Here is a 21,012-nt window from a genome sequence, read left to right on the forward strand (position 1 = left end):
AAAGAAAAACGAGGAGGAGAAAAGGCTATGTCACTACTAATCATTTTGCTACAGAAAAGGGAAAAGAGTGGGTTAGCTTAGATTTTTAATATTGCAATCAAAGAAAATTCCAAATACTGTACAGTAAAGTGTAATATAGTACACAGTTATAATACACTATTATTACATTACAGATTTAAAAAAAAATTAGTACAGCAATCACAAATAAAATCCATATATGCTGAACAGCCAGCATTGTGAACATGGTATCGTTGCTACTCTAATTGAAGTCAGTTTGTAAAGCACTTGCTGTTTTAAAAGGATTCCTAAATATATACAGAACTAATACTTATTTATACAATTTTTATACCAATTTCTTCCAAAAGTGCACTATTTCTCTTCCTGGCAATAATCTTCATTAAAATAAAATCTAAATATACCAATCACCATTCAGTCTTTTAACATTACTACAATCAGAGAGGCAAAGCAGGAATGCTGCCTTAACGAATGTTAAATAGAACACTTTAAAAGTTAAGATACAATAGGATATAAGAAAATATGGAACCAAGCCTTTTGTTGGCATATGTCAGTCCCCAGACTGTGGCTGCCAAATTCTGCTTAACATACAGGAATTCAAAATGATGCAAGGAAAAGTAGATTACGCTTCAATCCTAAACATACAGTATAAGAGTTCTAGTAGAATCAGTGAGACTTAAGGTATAATATATATGTATGTGACTGATATAAGATCCAGCTGGGCTGAATATATAAATGGAGCAGTCATCCAGGTTCTCCAATGGACTGCACATCCCAATATATCTCTTCAAAAGAAAAGCCAATAATTTTGATCTTGAAAAATATACCTTTTCTTAAGTATTACTGGTATAGTTACAGCAATGTTCTTTTTTCCTTAAGCATACAATAGGAACCACACGTGGATCATAACACTCAAATCCAAACTCTTATCCATTGTAACAACTTATTTTAAACTGAGTATGCAGAAAAATAAGAAAAAAACACAATATGGAGCCAAAGGATCAGCCTCTTTATTAAAAAAAAAACACCCAGAATCTTATGTTTATTTTCTATTTGTGTAAAACAGTAAGCTGCATACATCCCAAAAGTAAATCTACTGAGCAAATCATTGTGGAACAACTTAATGGTGTTAGTATTTTAACCCATGCTGAGATCCAAGTGTTAGATTTCCACAGAAATATCGAGCAATAATGTGATGGGTACTTCATATACCTTAAGTCCTTCTGCCATCTAAATGGAAAGCCATCAATATCTTTAAATCCACTAATTTTGAAAATGCACTTAATTTTTAAAAAAATTATACAGAGTTTACTACCTCCTTGAATGCTGCTATGCTACTTTTGCTGTCCTTTTTCCTGTTCATATTATGACATACACATGAAATTACTTTGCTGTTTAAGAACTCGCTTGTTTAATCTTGAAGAGCATTGATTTGCACTGATTTGCTGAAACAGTTGTCTATAAGCTATTCAACTGGACAGAGACAACCCAGAAAACCAGTTGGCAAGTAATACAGACAAATCTACAACTTCTGCAGGAAACTTGCTTCAGACATGCTTTACTGTCTCCTCACCAAAGAGAATTTCTTTATCTGAATTTCTTTAAAGCTGTAATCCTGAGACTAGTTGCATGTGCTTAATTAAGCCAACTGAATGAAACCCAACAAATAAATTGCAAGTTGATGCAACCTGAGTCTATAGGATTTCAGCATTTATTTGTGCATTCAGTTTTCTTCACTTTGATAAAGCCCAGCCTACACACTGAGTGCACAGTTCTATTAAGCATTTAATTTTACCTTTGACTCAGACACTGACAGAGCAGTGTTTTCCATACAGCTCCTAAGTCTCAAATATTTTCATTTTACAAACATCGCAAAAATCTCTTCACACATCACACAAAGGAGAGGATACAAAAGTGAGTAACTTCTACTTTTATTTTTGGGAAAGGAGAGAAGAGTCATACCACCATTTCTCAAGGGAAAGGGAATTTACAAAGGAGAGAAAAAGTTTACTTCACTCTTAGTTTAGATTACATTATAAAACTAGTTATGCCTCTCCACCTTCATAGCTCTTGCTCATTTATGCATTAATTTTAAGTGATGTTGCCAACAACATTCTTCCTACACCACACAGAGCCACCCTAGTATGTCTGCATTACAAAAGTCACAAGACGTTTATCAATATTATAAACTCAAGTCAACTCTAAACTGTCACGCTTTACACCCGAGGAATCCTGAGGATTCATATTTCGTGAAGGTGCTATAAACCCCAAAAGAAAGATTTGTTCCTCAGACCAAGTACAATAATTCTGAGAGTTATTTGATGGAAGTCAAAGTTGTTAACTTAGTTTTGAAAAGAATTTAAATAGCCAGAACAGTGGTCTATACCAATTTTCTTGTTTATCATAACATCAATCTCTATAATTCAAGCTACTTTTAAAACATGGACATGGACTATTATAGTTGTGCCAAAAATCTCTCCCATTCCCAACACAATTCCTTATGAATGGATAGTGTCTTTGGAAAATGGCCACAGACTTGTTGTAGGTTTGCTAATAATTACAGTTGCTCTCTATAGTTAGCTTCAAGCATCTTGCTCTCAGCGTGTCATGGGTCATGTCACATATTTAATTTCTTGACCAAACTAAACAGCAAAAATTGTAAAATTATATAATTAAAACCATTTATTTATGAAAATGTGATTTGTATGCTTTATATATAAGCAGTGCATTAAGTGATAAAAGATGTATCCCCTGTGTGAGAAAAGCAAAAACAGTGTTTGAATGGATAAATACACTTGAAATAACTGAGGCAGTTGTACCTTCAATTAATTTCCCATATTAAAAATATTTTTAAATTAATGGGACATTTAGTCATAGCACTGTTTAGACTTTTTCTTGTGTGATTATAGCAGCAGAAAATGTAAGCATATTTTCAGAAAACAAACACTTGTAATACAAACTTTATCTGTGCAACAGGTGAAATTTGTGTGCACACTAGAACTCACTTCAGTAACTAAACATTTGACATTTCTATAGCATTCTGAATTGTTTTTTACCACTTCAAATTTATTTTCATCTGATGTAGTAATAATGCACATAAAATAGAAATATGCAAAGAGGCAAAAGTGCAACATTAGTATCAAGATAAACATTCTATCTTTATGGAGAAAATACAATGGCTGCTTCTTTAAAATCAGCACTGAACACCTGATGAATATGCTGTTTAAGTGGATGCAGTTTAATCAAAGTGAGGCATAAAACAATGTATCTGCCATTCCCAGGGAGTTTTAATGTAGCTTTTATCATGCCACTGAAAAAAAAAATCTGATGAATTTCTTGTTAAATTCCATTAATCCAACATGCTCAGAAAATATTAATAGCCAGCACAGATAACTGGCAGCTACTTATCAAAATGTTTCTCCACAAAACCAATTTTTATTAGCCTGCTGTAGTTTCTTAAAACAGTTGCCTACAATTGCCTTTGAATGTAAAAACACACAATGGTACCTTATCAGCTCAAAACTAAACATGCAATCACTTGCCAACAGAGCAATGAAAAAACTGCTGGCTCAGACTGCCATGCATTACTACTTCCCCTTTGCTTTAGCCTCATTTTATACTATATAATGCTTTTGCCTGTCATTCCTTGACTTTACAACTTTAAAAAGATTTCAATACGTTTGTTTATTTTAAGAAACTTGAGAAATCTGTATGAATGCAAGTCATTAGATAAAGGAATGTCTCTTTATGCTGTAATTCCAAATGGATCAATATCTGGCAAAACATTCTACGTTTGTCAGCTTTTCTCTTCACATACTTATCTGGAAAAAAACCCTAGTAATTTCACATGAGGTGGAAAATTAAGACATTAATGGAATTAAAATTACCCCCCTCCAAATAATTAACCCACATCTACAGCAGCTATTCATCTCAGTGCATATTCCAATAACTAATTTACAGTAACTGAGAGCTACCCTGGGCAGAAGAATGGCATATTAAAAGCTATTGTCTATCACATACTTGCTATCATGCAATGAGTAAGATATAATCTTTGAAACATACAAGATTCAATGACTAAATTTATGTGGCCCAGCCAACAAACATTACATTTGCACAGTAATTTCTCATCTCTTTATCAGCTGTTAATTATTCAAGAATGATCCATTGGCTCAGTTGTATTAATGATTTCTGCATCTTGACTATCCATCTCTTCAGGTTCTTCAACAGAGTTTCCTTTTTGAGGTTTCGATCTTGTAGGGAATGCTGTTCCCACTGCATTAGACATGTTACTATCAGTTGTTTCTGTATTCAGATGTCCACTGCTACTTGATAAAGTAAATGATTCAGACAAACCAGTCTGAGGGCTCCTTGTTTTAATAGATGAACTTGCTACCTCCAATTTTCTTTGAGAGAAATCATTTGTTGCCAATTGCTCAGTATTCTGATCCCGCAAGTGCCTGTCCATTGAAGCCTGAATTGAAGAAACCATTTCCTGCAATTTTTTTCGCTGTGCCTCAATCAAATTAGGATCAATCTGCCTGCTATCCCTCATCGTTCCAACTCCAGGAGCTATCCGTTTAAGCTCACTGTTTCCAGAATCAACTCCAAATACAGAAGGCTCAGATTTAGTAGAACTGGGACTGAAGTCTGTGCTTGAGCTTTGCTTTCTTGCAAGTGGCGCTTCCCTTGCTCTTTGATGATGATGTTGCTGACTACCAGTTGCAGTTCCTAGAGAATGGCCTTTTCCTTGAAATGCAGTTACATTATGAAGTTGCTCCGACTTCTTTTTAACAACTCCACCACTTCCTAATTTTAGGATTCCATGCGAAGGACTTCCTTCCCGGCTTCTTGAAGATGCCTCAGCACGTACTTGACTTAGTGCCTCCTTAACCAAGTCTTCAACATCAGAACCAACAGGGAAATGCCCAGCAGCATCCACACACAGTTCCAATCTATCTTCTGTAGCATTGTAAACAAAGGTCTTCCCGGGTAAGTGTGGAAAAGTACAGTGATTACCATCAGCCAGGCCTATGAAAGGACAGAAGGGAAGAGAGAGGGCTTACATTTATGAAAACATTATAATAAATAATAAATAAAATAAAACAAATATTACCAAGCAGGATATATAGAATATATAGCGCGTGTGTGTTATGTGCCTTCAAGTCATTTCTGATTTATGGCAACCCTAAGGTGAACTTATCATGGGGGTGTTCTTGGCAAGTTTTGTTCAGAGGAGTTTTGCTATTGCCATCTTCTGAGACTGAGAGATTATGACTTGTCTAATGTCACTCAGTGGGTTTCATGGCAGAGTGGGGAATTGAACCCTGGTTCCAGAGTCACATACTCCAACACTCAAACCACTACACCACTGGTGTAGCTAACCATAAACAAAATGCAATTTTCATATAATTATTAACATTATCATCATCTTTGTTTATATACTTTCTTTTATTTAAACCAGGACTCAAACACATTAATAATAAACACAAGACTGTCTCATCAGAGCTTCTAGAAACACAAATACAATATTGATCAGAACAAATAAATTGATCAGCTTTCTAAAGATGAGAAGCAAAGTGGGTAGGTGGGCCTCTTTGATGAAACTATTAATATTTTAGAATTTTGCTAGGTTATCTTTTTCTCCATAATGCTGTAATTCCATCAACTTCAGCAAAAGTCTAAATAACTTGAGATAGAAATATTTATAGGAAATCAAGCACTATGTGCATGTCACCTGCACAGTTTCATTGCATTAGATGCAATCAATGTTATCTGATGTACTGTCTTATAAATTGTATTTGAAATGGGAATAACACCTACCCATGAAAAAACAAATAATGTGCATGCATGTGTTCATAAATTGGCATTCCAAGATTTAAAAATTACTGTAATACATATATTAGGGACTGAAAAGAGTTTATCTGGAAATTTCACTTTGCGATAGACTTCAATTTATTGTATACGAGTTACCAAGAAAGGATTCTTTTTCTTATTGCAAACATCTCTATTAAAGCAGGGCTTTTTTATATAGACTGATTGTTAACACATGTAAAACTTCAGCTGATTAACCACCACTTTCAAACAGGAGTACCAAGAATATAATAGCTTCATAGGCTCAAATTCTAAACAAAAATGCTATAGCCTCTACGCTATAGAACTGCACCCAGCTTCAATCCAGCCATTTCAGGAGAAGGTCAAAATAATTCTGTTTCAAAAGCTTCAGAAACTGGCAAACAAACTACTGAGTGTGGCTGTTGAGGATTTCTGAGCTGACTCCTGTGTGGCTGCAGTGACATCACAAGTTTTGGTGACATCCCAGTGCGATAACTCATGCTGCCACTTCCTTGGCTGCTAGGCCAAGGGTCCCTCAGGAGTAGATAGGGCCACTGTAGAAGAAAAAAGGTTCTGGTCTATTTGCCACCAATGGCTGATGGACCAGGGCACCCAAAGGGACTGTCCATCTCCCAGGTTGTTCTGTTCTACTTACCGTGTTTCCAAGTCAGAAAGGCAGCCAATCTGCATTTGTTTGGTCATTGCATTCTTGCTCTTTAGACATCATTTTATGTCTAACTATGAATCAACATTCTGCAGTTTGCAGAAGCTACTAAACCTCATTAAATTGTTTTCTGAATTTTTAACATAGACTTAGGGCCAAAACACACTGCAGAAATAATCTTGTTTGAGACCACTTTAACTACCCTGGCTCAGTGCTAGGGAATTCTGAGAACTGTAGTTTGTTGTAGCATCACAGCTCTCTCACAGAGAAGGCTAAATGTTTCATAGAATTCCCTATCATTGATCCAGGGCAGTTAAAGTGGTTTCAAACTGGATTATTTCTGCAGTGTGTTTTGGCCCTTAGTTTACAAACTACTCGTACAATATTCCTGTGCCAGATTGGAGGTAATTTCTTTTTATTAATGCAATCTTCAGGAAACTCAGCCACTTGTTCAATAGAGTTCCCTAGCCCTCTAAATATTCTTTTAATTTAGAACTTGCACCGGGGAAGGGAAGATTCGCTGTGTCGTCCATTCTCTTTGGATTCAGTCCACTGAAATATAATAGCAAAAGGCTACATACTCTATTTCCTTATTTCAGTTTTAATGTTGAAAAAGATATTCAACTTGCCATTTTACTAAATAACTAATTCAACAATATACACATTGTGTATGTCTCAGTGGTCAAAGGTCCTGAATTTACAAGCTGCATATTAGATAGAATGGAAAAGGGAAAAACATACAGTAGCAGAGTTCTTTTACATGGAAATTAATGAGTAGTGAATGTTAATCACTAGCCATATAAATCATCTAATGTTCTCTCACAGAGAAGGCAATTCTCTTCTCTATTCAGTATGATTTAAAAATTACCAGTGTCAGGTTTTTCAGAAAAGATGCAACACAATTATTGTCTTTAAATAACCATATAAACTTAAATATAGAAAACATGTATTGAAAACACTGTTTGCTATAATGGTTTGAGTGTTGATGTATGACACTGAAGAAAGGGTTAGAATCCCCACTAGGTCATAGAAATCCACTGGGTGACCTTAAGCAAGTCACACACTCTCAGCCTCAAAGGAAAGCAAAGACAAACTCCCTCTGAAGACATCTTGCCAGGGAAATCCCATGATGTGTCTGCCTTAGGGTTGCCATAAGTTGGAAACAAAGACACACAGCAATAAAAAACAAAGTGAACCCATACTGTAATATTTAAGATTAGAAAGGTAAAATTCACAAATTTCATGAAAGCAATTCTTTGTGAGAGTACAAAAGATTAAGAGTTCAATTCCATATGTGTCTACTGTAAAGTAAATCCTATCAAGTTTCTTTGAATTTATTTCCAACTGAGAGTAAGATTGCAGCTTCAAAGATGTTTGTTCTCCATGTTCTAACGGTAAAGGTAGTCCCTTGACATAAATAGCTAGTCATGCATAACCAACTGCAGGGGGTGGTGCTCATCTCTGTTACTAAGCCAAAGAGCCAGTGTTTTCCAAGGACTGCTCTGGTGGTCATGTGACCAGCACGACTGCATCTGATGCTGTTTACCTTCCCACCAAAGTGGTACCTATGTATCTACTGGCATTTGCATGCTTTCGAACTGCTAGGTTGGCAGAAGCTGGGACTAGTGACAGGAGCTCATGTGGCACGATAGTCAGAATTGGCATCTTAACCACTAAGCCATCACATCCCTACTCCATGTCCTACTCTATCTTTAAATAATAAATGAAAATTTAAGGATTCCAAATTTTAATAGCATCTTCTTGTTTAGCTGGACTTGTTCAATCAAAACAAAACTGATATTCTGCCTTCTAACAGGGTTTTTTTAAAAAAACGGCTTGCTTAGTTTTGGCAGCAGGAAAATTGTCCACATTTCTATAACTCTATATACTTTCATCTATATAGTAGTCACAAAGATGAATTTTGGTTTGTGTTTCCTTTACTGACTGCATTTTATTTATGGACCTTTTAGCAATTTACCTATATACTCTATCTACACCTACTTTTTATTTTTAATGCTTGTTATCAAAACCACTTATTAAATAGACTGATTTCTATAAATATGAAGATTATATCAGGTATTGGGGGAAATGGTTTTTCTTCTTGCAAGTGCATTCAACAGCGCATGGATTCCAATTCCTATTCAGCTCTGAGGCAAACTATATGGTCTCAGACATACAAATGTTTCTCAGTATTATTCTTACCCACAAGGTTGTTACGAGGTTAGACTGACCATCTGACTTATTTGGGGGTGGAACACAAACAATACAAAATAAAAACAATGAGGTAAAGTCCAGACAGTTTCCCACTAGCTGGACAGGGAAAGGACAGGGTCCAATATTCAATAATTCCCCTCAGCCCTACAAAGAGCTATTCTGCATCTGCTCCAGACAGAGCCTCCAATTTATAGAGGAGATTTGAATATGACATAAAGCAAAGATGGGCAACTGCAGATTATGCTATTCTTCTGCCCTACATCCCTGCAGCAGACTGTATATGGTATTCTCAGTCAAAATACCTTCCTGGAAATTACCAAAAACCTACTTCTAGTTTTCAGTTGAGACCAAACAGAAATTTGCAAGAAGGATTGGAAACCACTGGATATAGCAACTCTTCTTCTTTTTCCTGATGTAAACTTTCTATTGGTAAAGCTAATAGCATTCCACCTACTGATTTAAGCCTGAAGATTTCAAGAATAAGACAATGGAACAGAGCACCTTATATGACCTTCAAAATTCTGCCACTCCAAGACATTTACAAAGACAATAATTAAAGCAAGAAAAAAATGGAGTGGGATTCTTTCTGGAAATCCAGAAAGAATCTTTAACCATCCTATTTTGTTTGTTATATAGAATATGTATAATGTTTTAGTGTGGTTTTAATGTCTGTAATTTTATATTGTTTTTAGATGATATTTTAATAATAATAATAATAATATGTTTTATTTATAAACCGCTATTCCACATAGATCATAGCGGTGTACAAGAAAATTATAAAACAGTAGAAGAAAAATCTACAATTAAGATACACTGTATCTTCAGGCTAGCCCCTGATGACATTGGGCCAGCCTGTTCTCTCCCTCAACGGCCGAAAGAAGACAGTTATGGAGGGAGGGCACTCAGTCTTCAGGCTAGCCCCTGATGACGCTGGGCCAGCCTGTTCTCTCCCTCAACGGCCGAAAGATGACAGTTGTGGAGAGAGGGCACTCAGTCTTCAGGCTAGCCCCTGATGACGTTGGGCCAGCCTGTTCTCTCCCTCAACGGCCGAAAGATGACAGTTATGGAGGGAGGGCACTCAGTCTTCAGGCTAGCCCCTGATGACGCTGGGCCAGCCTGTTCTCTCCCTCAACGGCCGAAAGATGACAGTTGTGGAGAGAGGGCACTCAGTCTTCAGGCTAGCCCCTGATGACGTTGGGCCAGCCTGTTCTCTCCCTCAACGGCCGAAAGATGACAGTTATGGAGGGAGGGCACTCAGTCTTCAGGCTAGCCCCTGATGACGCTGGGCCAGCCTGTTCTCTCCCTCAACGGCCGAAAGATGACAGTTATGGAGGGAGGGCACTCAGTCTTCAGGCTAGCCCCTGATGACGCTGGGCCAGCCTGTTCTCTCCCTCAACGGCCGAAAGATGACAGTTGTGGAGGGAGGGCACTCAGTCTTCAGGCTAGCCCCTGATGATGCTTTAATTGTTTTATTGTAATATGTTTTTAGAATTTTTGTGAGCTGCCTTGGGAGCCTTTTGAGGAGAAAGCCGGGATAGAAATAAAATAAATCTTTACAAATTCTAAATCAGAATACAAAAGTGTGCTCAGAATACTCAGATTTCACAAACTGAGAATAAAAGTTTTACAAAGTTGCAAATCAATGTCTTAAAACACATACAGACTTCCGGTTGGTAATGGCTTCCCTGAAAAGACGCACTCCAAGGAGGCTCTCGGGGACGTTCTTACTTAACGTGGTTTGCTGCTCTAAGGAACATTCCAAAGAACAGCGGAATTACCCCTTAGATATAAGGGGGTCGGAGGAGGCTTGTCGGATGCCTGGAAACTGCACCCCAAAGCTCTTTCACATACAGTCTTTGTATGTGGCAGTGAACTAAAAGTATTATACATTTGTTTTATCCAATGCCAAATCAATATTTACTCTTGCAGGCTTAAGCCTCCATGGAGTCTGCTTGCTTCTGCATCAGCACTTAAAAATCTAAGCAATGTAATCCAAAGAGGCCCAGGGAAGACGCCAATTCTATCTTCTATCATCATGCCACTATGTATGTCACCATAGAAAGCCCCCCTCTCCAAACCTCCAGCAGCAAGGAGAGAAGAATGGCTTCCTGACGTGATCCAGGACAAAACCAGTTAGGCATGTGCAGCTCTTTAGAGTTCACCTTCTTTAATATTTTAAAATCTTCAATAGTATCATATTTCCCTTTCAGCTGACTTAGTTTATTACTCAGATTTTGTTCTTTCCCCAAGAAACTGAACACGCACATGCCTTGATCTCTTATGATGTTACATAAGATGAGGGAAGAATCATGGAATCATAGAGCTGGATAAGACCACAAGGGCCATCCAGTCCAACCCCATGCCATGCAAGAACTCTCAATCAAAGCATCCCTGACAGATGGCCATCCAGTCTCTGTTTAAAGACATCCAAAGAAGGAGACTCTACCACACTCCGAGGAAGTGTGTTCCACTATCAAACAGCTCTCACTGTCAAGAGATTCCAGCTAAAGTTGAGGTGGAATCTTTTTTCCTGTAGTTTGCACCCATTGTTCTGGGTCCTATTCTCTGGAGCAGCAGAAAACAAGCTTGCTCCATCCCCAATATGACAACCATTCAAATATTTAAACAGGGATATCATATAATCTCTTAACCATCTATTCTCCAGGCGAAACATACCCAGTTCCCTAAGTTGTTCCTCACAGGGCATGGCTTAGGGAGAAAGAAAGGGAAATCAGCATCATTAGTTTTTATGCTGATCATAATGGTGTTCAACAAGCTAATTAAAGCCACTATAATTAGTCTGTGATAACCTTGGTACCTCTACTTTCAAAGTTTTTATATACTTCAGCTTCCAAGGTCAACTTCCTTTAAAACATTAAGCAATATATTTTGCTCTCCACTACACATATTCATGCTCTCCACTATATGCACACAAAATGTACAATTTATGACAACAAATTATATTTTTAAGTTCTGATATTACAAAAGGGTTGTTCACCAATGTGTCAGTAACAAAACACTGCAGTCCACTGGAAAAATATGTTAGCACAAAGTTAGAAATTATACCCATTGTTTTCTTCATTATATTGTAGAACACACCACCCTGCTGGAACAAGTGAGGAAGCCCTTTTGCATAAGACCATACATCTTCTCCTGTAAAATTGAAAGAAAAAGCTAGTTAGAATAGCAAAATGTGAACTTCATCTACATAGAGATATAAAAATCAGTTTCCAGTATGTCATCTCAAATTCTCCTAATATTTCTTGGCCTTCCAGCAGGATCAAGAAAGAGAATTCAAGTAGCTTCTTGAAGTTTTACCATTTTTTAGAAGAAAGGAAGGCAATCTTGTGTCATCCAGGTGTTTTGCACTATAATCCCCCTGTTTCTTGCCCAACAGACATGCAGGCTGGGGCTTATTGACAATATCTGAAAGGTTATCACAGGTTGCTTATCCCCTGTGCTAGAGGCGTAAGGATGGTGTTGCCTGAGCAGAAGACTGCAATAAGTTCCTTGTGTTGTATTATTTTAATTTTGTTTGCAAACCACCTTGGAGACCCCTTTAAGGGAAAGGCAGGAAATAAAGTACATTCACAATGCAATCATGTAGGTAGAAACAGGTTTGCTTTGGAATGGCTAATTCACTAGACATCCACAGGGGCACAGATCAGATTTAGCACCAAGTAACTGTGTCCTCAGCATACTTTACATGCTCTCCACACACACAAGAACATGGCAACAGTTCACTAGACCTTACTGATAGCCCCTCATGAATCCCTGAAATATGTAAGTTATCTATATACATACAGCCTTCTCTGTCACAATAATGGGACATGTTGCTCATATATCTTCACTACTTTTATTCTTGCTTATGCCAGTTAGCATCTGATTTCCAATACCTTAACTTGGCTGTTCTAAAAGTCACTAAGAACCCCAGGAAACTGAAAGAAAAACAATTAAGATAAACTGACAATCATACGAATGGAGGCAGTTAATAGTATCTAAAAGATGATGTGTCTATGATGTTTGTTTGTATATCTCCGCTCCTCTGGAGGTCTTCTGTTCTCCCTTACTGCCCCTTATACTTATTTACAACTTCCTCTGAGAACACTTACATGATGCCATTTACTAAGATGTGAACTAAGCCTAAATTAGGAAAAGCTCAACAGCTTGAATATTAATTTTGTTCTGAATTTTATGCGCTGAATTTTAGACAATAAACTCTTTGGGGAACGAACCTGTGACTCATACTCTGTAAAATGGCCTGCACATTCGCCAAATCATACACTGGCTATTTATATACAATTAGTCTTCCCCCATTAGTTTCAAGTAATCAAGATGATGACACTGACTTTTCATTGCCTTCCCTATTACTCGGGCTGTTGTACTGCTATGGAAGGAAAAAATACAAATGTTTCTAAAAAGCAGTAAAACCAAACATATACCAAGTTCATAATATCTACTTCTACTATACAATGGGAAGAGATGTCTTCTACAGACAGAGATCTGCACTTAACATATAACAATGAAAGAAAGGAAATAAGGGAGCATGGGTCACACTTCCTTTAGTTCAACTGAGTGCCATTTCTCACATTGCAAAGGGGAGGCAAAAGAGAATGTAATGACAGACATTTCACTAAAAGGAAACAAATCTGTATGTTCTGAAGAGTTCCTATAAGTACTGAGAAAAAGATCAGTCTACTTTACTACAAAGTTCAAGCCAGGTAACATAACTTTTCAAAGAGTGATGTACAAGTGAACTACCAAAATATAGCATGTCACATGGTATCATTTTGGTCCAACAAGGAGGTAACAAACCATAATTTATCACTACAAGCCTGAAACAGCCTGCATATGCCTATATCCTTTTTTCCCCTTTCTTAGAAATTTCTGCTTTGGAACCAGATTCCTGTCACAGTCAAAACTGGACAAATGTGGCTAGTTGTGCCTATAGCTAGTTAACAAACTAAGATTTAAAAATGCATTATATCATGATTTCCTTTAATCACAATAAGAACAAAGCACAGCTTCTTGAGCTCTGAAACACCAGAGAACTGAAGTTCACTGAAAACAGGTATGAGCAAATGGTACGGCCCAAAGGGCCAATTTTTGGCCTGGAACCCTCTGGGGGCTACACAAACTGACAAAAATGTTTTCTACATTAAAAACAACAACAACACAGAAGTGGCTATTAGTCCACTATCGCTTTTGAAGAACTTCTAAAAATGTAAACAGTGCAAAGGGCTTGCAGGCTATTTAAACATTAATCACGATTCCTGGAGGTTTCCAGAACAGGGAATTCATCCTTCTTTGGTGGTGGAGTCCTGGAAGGCCAAGGACAACAAAATCATGGTTGGGTGTTTTGCCTGCTCCTGCTGTAGAAGCATATACACAAACCCCACCCCTCTTCTGTCATGCATTGCTTCTTCCTGACCATTCCCCTTATACTGACACAGCACTGGAACCAATAAAGCAACCCACAATTTTATTTCAGGCTTGTTATTCTGATATTCTTTCCTTAGCTAACTTCTGACACTCAAGAGATCACACATTCTCTTCTTTGTATTACCTTCTTACCTAGCACAAATAAAATGAGAATTAGCACAACTAAGAAAGATATTAACTTTGTTAAGACAAGGATATAATTGAAGAAATATAATAATTATTTCTAGAATCAGAGAAAATAGAATAACAAAAGTGTGCCAAGTAACTTCACAGTTTCACTTTTGATTCATAATTTCTATTCAGTTTCCTTTTCAAAAATAAGCCTTCTGTTAAGCTTTCAATTCATAAGATTACAGACTGAAACTTCCTGTTTCTTTGAAATGGCCCTTGTAACATTTTATTCAGTGCTTTGATATGCAGCCTTAATTTTCAGATGTAAGCAATACAGCTGGATGCCACTGTAGATGTTCAGACAATCAAGCAGGGACACCTTCGAACACCTTAGACAATTTTAGACTTACGAAAAGTTTTGTTTATTTGTTTACTGCAGTAAAACATTGCTTAAAATATTGCATCAGCTAGCTGGAAACCAAGCAGTGCTCTTGATGTCATATTCCCTGCAAAGGCTACAGAACATTCATTTAATTTGTAACATTGCCAATTAATTTAGTTTAAAAGGTTTCTTAAAATATAAGCTTCCACAGGTCTGCATGTAGCAAAAGTACACTTGATACACTGAACCAAGTGCCAATGTATCTCTGTGTCTGTTTCCTTTACAAGTGTGCTTTCAATAAGCATGTTTTAAAAACACCACCTTACTACATAAATGACACTACAAGTGCCTCAGTTAAAGAAAGAGATGCATTGCTGGGTTTTGCTTCTTTAATATTTTGGTACCAGTGGCAGAAATAACAGAAAGAATAGGAATAGGTTCCTACACCACAGAAAATAAGAGCAGTTCTGCATGTTGCAACAAAGTAACAATATGCACATGAAATGCAACAAACAACTTATTCTTTGAAGTTGTTGAAACAGCTTAAATTTTGCATAACTAGAAGAAAGCATTTTGATCTAAAGACAATTTGAAAGTCTTCCAAAATGTATCCAGGGATGACTCTTTTTCTTTCACCAGCTTCTACTTTTATGATTTCCATTTTGGTGGCCAGACTTATATATCTATACTTCTTTGATATGTTGGGAATATGTGCTTCCTCCACTTCCAACCTGTTCAAGCATGCTCAGTTCTGGAGGCAGCTGCTTTTTACCTTACCAATTGTAGGCAAGCACACAGAGCTAGACAGCATCTGCTAGACTGGAATCTTCCCCCAACTTAAGCTTGATTGCATTATTTATTGCAGACACATTACTGCAGCCAAAAAGGTTTCTGCAGCCTTCCTTCACCATGCTCCCAATGCTGATGCTGCTTCAAAAACCTTCAGCTAGACAGAGGAAAGGGGGAGGGGTTGAGCCTCTATAAAAGCCATTGTAAAAGGAGTTTCTTTGTCAGAGTCTTTGGCCTGTTCCGCACGGGTGGAAAGTACGTGCATGGCACATACTAGGGTTAGAAAGCAGCGTCCTTTCCGGACGCCCCTAACCCTAGTACGCGCTGAGCATGTACAAAATGGCAGCGCCTGTTCTACATGGGCGCCGCCATTTTGACGTAGTGGACGCTCAGCGTCCGCACATCTCGGCGCCATTATGACGCCGCAAGTGCACCAATGGCGCATTGCGGCATCATAAGGGCACCGCAAGAAGAAGCTGCATTTTGCAGCTTCTTTTTGTTGCGTGGAAGAGTCGTGCGGTTTGATTGCTGGGGCTCCTCTGCGCAGCAAATGACGGCGCCGGCAGACCGCCCTTTTTGGGCGGTCTCTAAAGCACCTTTGTTAACTTTGTTAAGGTATGCCCATACAGCAAAACAATAAATATCTGCTGTGTTATCCTTGTACTACTTCTTTTAACTTTTAACAGGTGACAACTATGTTCCAATGAATAGGTTAATGATGTTTCATTACCTCATATACACACTAAGAAAAATATTAACTGAAAGGCAAAGAAGTGAGACTACAATTGCAAATCTAGTCACACAAAGACCATGAGTTGGACTGAGACTGAATAATGCTTAGAACAGAAAGGGTAACATTAATGAAATAAGTTAGTCACCACTAACACAAGTCTCATTGATTTCAACTGATCTACTTTGTGCAATAATTTAGTCTTAATCCAACCTTCACATATTTTGCTTGTAACCAGGGAAATATATTCCTACACGAGGAAGGAATAGGGAGTAAGGACCCATTTACCAAAACTCACTTTTACACAAACAAAGGCATAGCAACTGGAATGTTAGAAAGGTTTCCTTTCACCCCCCACATAATTACACGAGTGACATGTGCTGTTAACTGGCACTCAAATTACCCTCAAAACCTAAACAACAGTTACAAGTATGGTAAAAAGCAAAGAATAAGGTGGTTTGATTACAGTGATTTTACTAATTTACACTTAGTTCTCAGTTATTCAGATCCTGTATGCATAGCTAACTTTATAAAGCTGAAGATCTAGATATACAGTGGTCCCTCAACAGTCGCTGGAGTTAGAGGTGAAGGACATCTGTGAATGTGGGAAAAACACAAATAAAAAAACCACTGTTATTTTTACCTAAGAGAACATCTCTCTAGGAATCTACAGGTCCTCCAGTGCAACTCTATGGCCAACAGCTGCCCATGGTTGATCACAGAATCATGCTGGAGGACCTACAAATGTCTAGAGAAGTGTTTTCTCTAAGAACTTCTAGGTTCTCCAGCACAACTCTGTGGTCAACTTCTGGCAGAATTGCACTGGAGGACCTAGAGATTCCTAGAGAACATAATAATCAAATTCGCAAAAAGTGAAGTTGCGAATGTGAAGGGCCAACTCTATTTCTAAACTCTGGAAAGGAAAGCTAAGGTTTTACTTACCCATAAACGTTGCTAGAAGACACAAAGAATACATCTCCTTGTCAATTTGCTCTTGGAGTTCCTTGGAAGAAATCTTACTAGTAACTGCAACATCATCATGTTTCACAGCATGGGCTGAGTGCATTGAAGTAGTCTGGCTACTATCCTCCTTCCCTTTGAGGATCTCTACAGTTATTCTATCTCCATGCAGCAGAGGAACAGGTTCATTTTCCTGCCCTTCTTTGGGTGGCAGCAGCTCTTTGGGAGGAAAGCCAAAACGAATACACTGCAAATGGGAAGGAATATTAAATTCTCTTGCTATGCTTTCTTGCAGTTCTAGAAATGTTGTTGTGGACTTCAAATTGAGCATAGCCTGCCGCCCATCACTTGTCGTGATACGTATTTTCTTTTCTTTTGTAGAGGTTGGGGAATAAGGTGTCTTGGTGGGGGTAGCAGGAGCAGAGGACGACCCGTCAGGAAGAGCACCTGGGGAAGCAGTTCTGGTCGGCCCTTTTTGCACCTGTTTCAGTTTTTCCGTCTTCCGTTTCTGCATTAAAGGTGCCTGTTCTGCAATGTTTTGCTGAATACTTCTTTCCGTTTTACTCATGGTCAGCTCCTCTTTGTGCAGCGTTTTTGTCTTCTGTCCAGTAAGAATGATTTTGGTTGGAAGCTGAGATTCCAAGTCCTGCCCTTGTTGCACGTCATCAGCTCTTCGGGCATGAGCACCGTCGATGTTTACGGGCGTATAATCATCGGGGTTCTTTTTGGCTGTCTGATGCAGAATGGTATTGACAACTTTCTGGACAAGAATCTCGCTGCCAAATTCTCCAGGAAAATGCTTGGTAACAAGTTTCATTGCAACATCATACACATTGCTATTCAGAGCTGGATCACTCTCATACTGGAACCAGTACACTGTCTCTCTCACCACTCTCCCACCCCACTCTAAAGTAATAGGGAAAGCTTCAGGGAGATTGTCATATTCTTTGCCTTCCCAAAAATGCTTAAATCCACAACCACATTTGCCACCTGTAGATCTAGTATTCGTTCTGTCTCCATCCAAATACACAATGGAGCCATCACTCCTGACACGACGCACCAACGTACCATGGCACCAGTTACAAGCGGTCAGACTACTCAAGCTGTAGTCTGGTACGAGTACGTCCTTCACAGGATTATAGGAGCATACTAAACTGTTAAGGGGAAAACTGTAATTTTTGTCCGGTCTCAGTTGGCCGTGGGTCGTTTTTGCCAGATTATACAGTTTCCCTCCTGGAGCCAGCCACTCTGGAGGAACATGAAGTTCTGAAAGGGCACTGCAAACGAGACACTTGTGAAGGCGGTTGTCTATCACAGCCTTTTTAGCGGCCGCTGTGACGTCTTCGGGCTGAACTCCAATCACCCCAGTCCGTCGGTAGAAATACTGGTGCACGTCAGCTACCAAGCTGGGATGAATCCCGTGCTTGTCCATAAACACCTCCTCCATGGCGGCCACCAGCCTCATCAAGTACTTGTCTTGCAGGCTCCTGTCCCCTCCTATCACGCAGCCGCCGTCTTCTTCCAACTTGATGTACTTTTTGATAAGGTCCTGAGGCACCCCCCACGCTTTGGGGAGCAGCTTCATGGGCAGTTTGGGCAAAGCGGCGCCTTTTATCCCGACCAGGGGGATGTAGTGGTTGCGTCCGGAGCTGCTCCAGGCGATGCAGATGGGCTTGTTGAGCATGCCGTCTTTCCCCGTGCATTTCTCTTCCGGTATCAACCCGGGGAGGAAAGTGGCCGAATAGTCCCCGGAGCTGCGCATCCCGCTCAGGGAGTCGAGGAGGATGATGGGCCGGTGGAGGACGTTGGCCAGGCCGAAGATGTGGATGTTCCTTAGGCCCATGGGGACCCCCTCGGGCGGGACGAACAGGGGGTCGCACTCATTGACGATGTCCTCCCACTCGGCCGCGTCGATGAAGTCGTGGAAGAGGGCCTTGTATCGGGCCAGGTTCTCGGTGAAGTGCTTCTTGAGGTTCTCCCGCAAGGCGTGCCAGAAGAGCTCCCTGCCGACCAGGGCCCTGGAGACGGCGTGGACCAGGCAGTGGCCGTCCCCGTCGACGTGGACGGGGACCAGGCACTCGCGGCTGCCGTTGGCCCTCTTGATGTCCTCCAGGGTGTCGTGGAGGTAGAGCAGGCTCCCCGAGCGGTCCTTGCCGTAGCCCACCGTCTCCACGTGCTCCGGCTCAATGAGGAAGGCCCGGTCGCCCAGCAGGGCGCAGTCGAAGACGTCCCCCTGGTTCATCTCCCTTAGCAGCTTGGCCTTCCCCGTCTGCTTGTCCATGCCGTAGCGGGCCAGGATGGGCGACAGCAGCTTGCAGTGGTAGTTGGAGAGGCCCATGACCTTCACCAGCTCCGCGGCGGCCGTCTTGCGAGGCGGGCCGGCCCCGCTCACCCCCAGCAAGGCGTTCCTCAGGAGGTTGTGCAGCACCAGGTCCGGGTCGGTGACCTCCTCCACGGAGAGCAAGTGGCGCTGCTCGTGGCGCTGCCCGCAGTCCGTGCACTCGATGCTCCCCGAGCCCTGAGGGCCCTGCGCCGGGAAGAACAGCCGCGCCTGGCACTGGGGGTCCGGGCAGGTGCCGGAGAAGATGCGGCGGTCGCGCTTCTTCGACGCCGGAGCGGCCACCGACGTTGGAGGCGGCGGCTCCGGCTGGGAAGGGTGCTGCTGAGGCGGCTGAGACATCGCTCCGCGGCCCTGGCGCCCCTCGCCGTCCCCTCACGGCCTCCTCATTCCCTTCTCCCGCAACGGCCGACGCGGAAGCCCTTAACACCGCCTCCTCTTCCTCAGCCAACACTGACTGCTGCTGCTTCTTCTTCTCTTCACCGGCCGTTGCCCGCAACGTAACGGCCTTTCCTTTCTCCCCCGCCCTTCTTTCCGGTCCTCAACCCCGACTGAGATGGGAATTGTAGTCCTATCCGCACCGGAAGCTGCGTTCTTTAGAATGGAGCGTCCCGTTAAAAAAAACTACCCGTACAGTCATGCAAAGCGGCGCACGGGGGGCACTATCTGTAACGTCATTTAAGGGGAGAAAAGGTTTTGGCCGCAAAGGCTGTTGGGAAATGGAGTTGTTTTGCGCCGTACTGTCATGGAAAGATGTACTCTATGGGGAGGAAAGTGTCTCTGAGGGAGGAAAAAAGGGAAAGGGAAATGTTTTGGCCGCAAAGGTCATTGGGAAATGTAGTTATTATGGGTCGGGGTGGTTGAAGGGAAAGTATTCGTACTGTCATATAAAGTGGTTCTCGGGGAAAACTACCTGTACCGTCATGCAAAGCGGTACTCGGGGGAAAGTACCTCTACTGTCATGGAAGGCTGTATGGGGGGAGGGATGTCTCTGAGGGAGAAAAAGGAAAAGGGGGATGTTTTGGCCGCAAAGACCATTGGGAAATGTAGTTATTTTGCGCCGTAACGTCATGGAAGGCGGGGGGGAAGTGTTCTCTGAGAGAGGAAAAAGGAAAAGAGGGTTGTTTTGGCCGCAAAGGCCATTGGGAAATGTAGTTATTTTGGGCCGGAGGTTAAAAGGAAACTACCCGTACCGTCATGCAAGGCGGTACTGAGGGAAATATATATCTGCGGGAGAAGGATGTTTGGGCCGCAAAGCCTCTTGGGAAATGTAGTTAGTTTCCGCCTGTTCGAAGAGCAGGTGAAAGGAATACGTTTCCCACAACGCTTTGCGAAGATGTTCCTCACTGGCGTTTAGGCTCTGCTCTAGTCCTACAACAAACTCCAAGTCCCAGAATTCCATAACCTTGAGCCAGAAAGCGTTAAAGCGCTGCCAAACCGGGTTATTTCTACAGTGTGGATGCAGCCTCGAAGGAACTGGGAGGGGGAACCCCTCTCAAGTCCGACACATACCAGAAATAATCCAGTTTGAGACC

The 21,012-nt window shown here is 40.7% G+C and overlaps 1 protein-coding gene across 1 annotated transcript; it reads right to left on the reverse strand.

Annotated features, from left to right (window-relative positions):
- Positions 1–65: 65 nt before the first annotated feature.
- LOC149317387 (deubiquitinating protein VCPIP1-like) lies at positions 66–20,009 on the reverse strand. Its single transcript, XM_089517395.1, has 3 exons — positions 17,122–20,009; positions 11,792–11,878; positions 66–5,043 (listed from the first exon to the last, which is right to left on the reverse strand). Exons 1-3 carry the CDS (start codon positions 19,817–19,819, stop codon positions 4,166–4,168), a joined length of 3,663 nt encoding a protein of 1,220 aa, XP_089373521.1. The 5' UTR covers positions 19,820–20,009; the 3' UTR covers positions 66–4,165.
- Between the last annotated feature and the right edge of the window lie 1,003 nt (positions 20,010–21,012).

The sequence above is a fragment of the Sceloporus occidentalis genome, unplaced genomic scaffold (genome assembly GCF_023333645.1).
Source record: "Sceloporus occidentalis isolate IW3139 unplaced genomic scaffold, rSceOcc1.0.p SCAF_3, whole genome shotgun sequence".
Classification (NCBI taxonomy): Eukaryota; Metazoa; Chordata; class Lepidosauria; order Squamata; family Phrynosomatidae; genus Sceloporus; species Sceloporus occidentalis.

Bases quoted from the DNA above. Each gene is read 5' to 3' on its own strand.
- LOC149317387 (XM_089517395.1), bottom strand. From the start codon at position 19,819: ATGTCTCAGCCGCCTCAGCAGCACCCTTCCCAGCCGGAGCCGCCGCCT. The intron at 11,879-17,121 runs GTAAGTAAAACC...TCAATTTTACAG, and splicing joins TCTTCTAGCAACGTTTATGG to GAGAAGATGTATGGTCTTAT. The intron at 5,044-11,791 runs GTATAATTTCTA...GTCCTTTCATAG, and splicing joins TATAATGAAGAAAACAATGG to GCCTGGCTGATGGTAATCAC.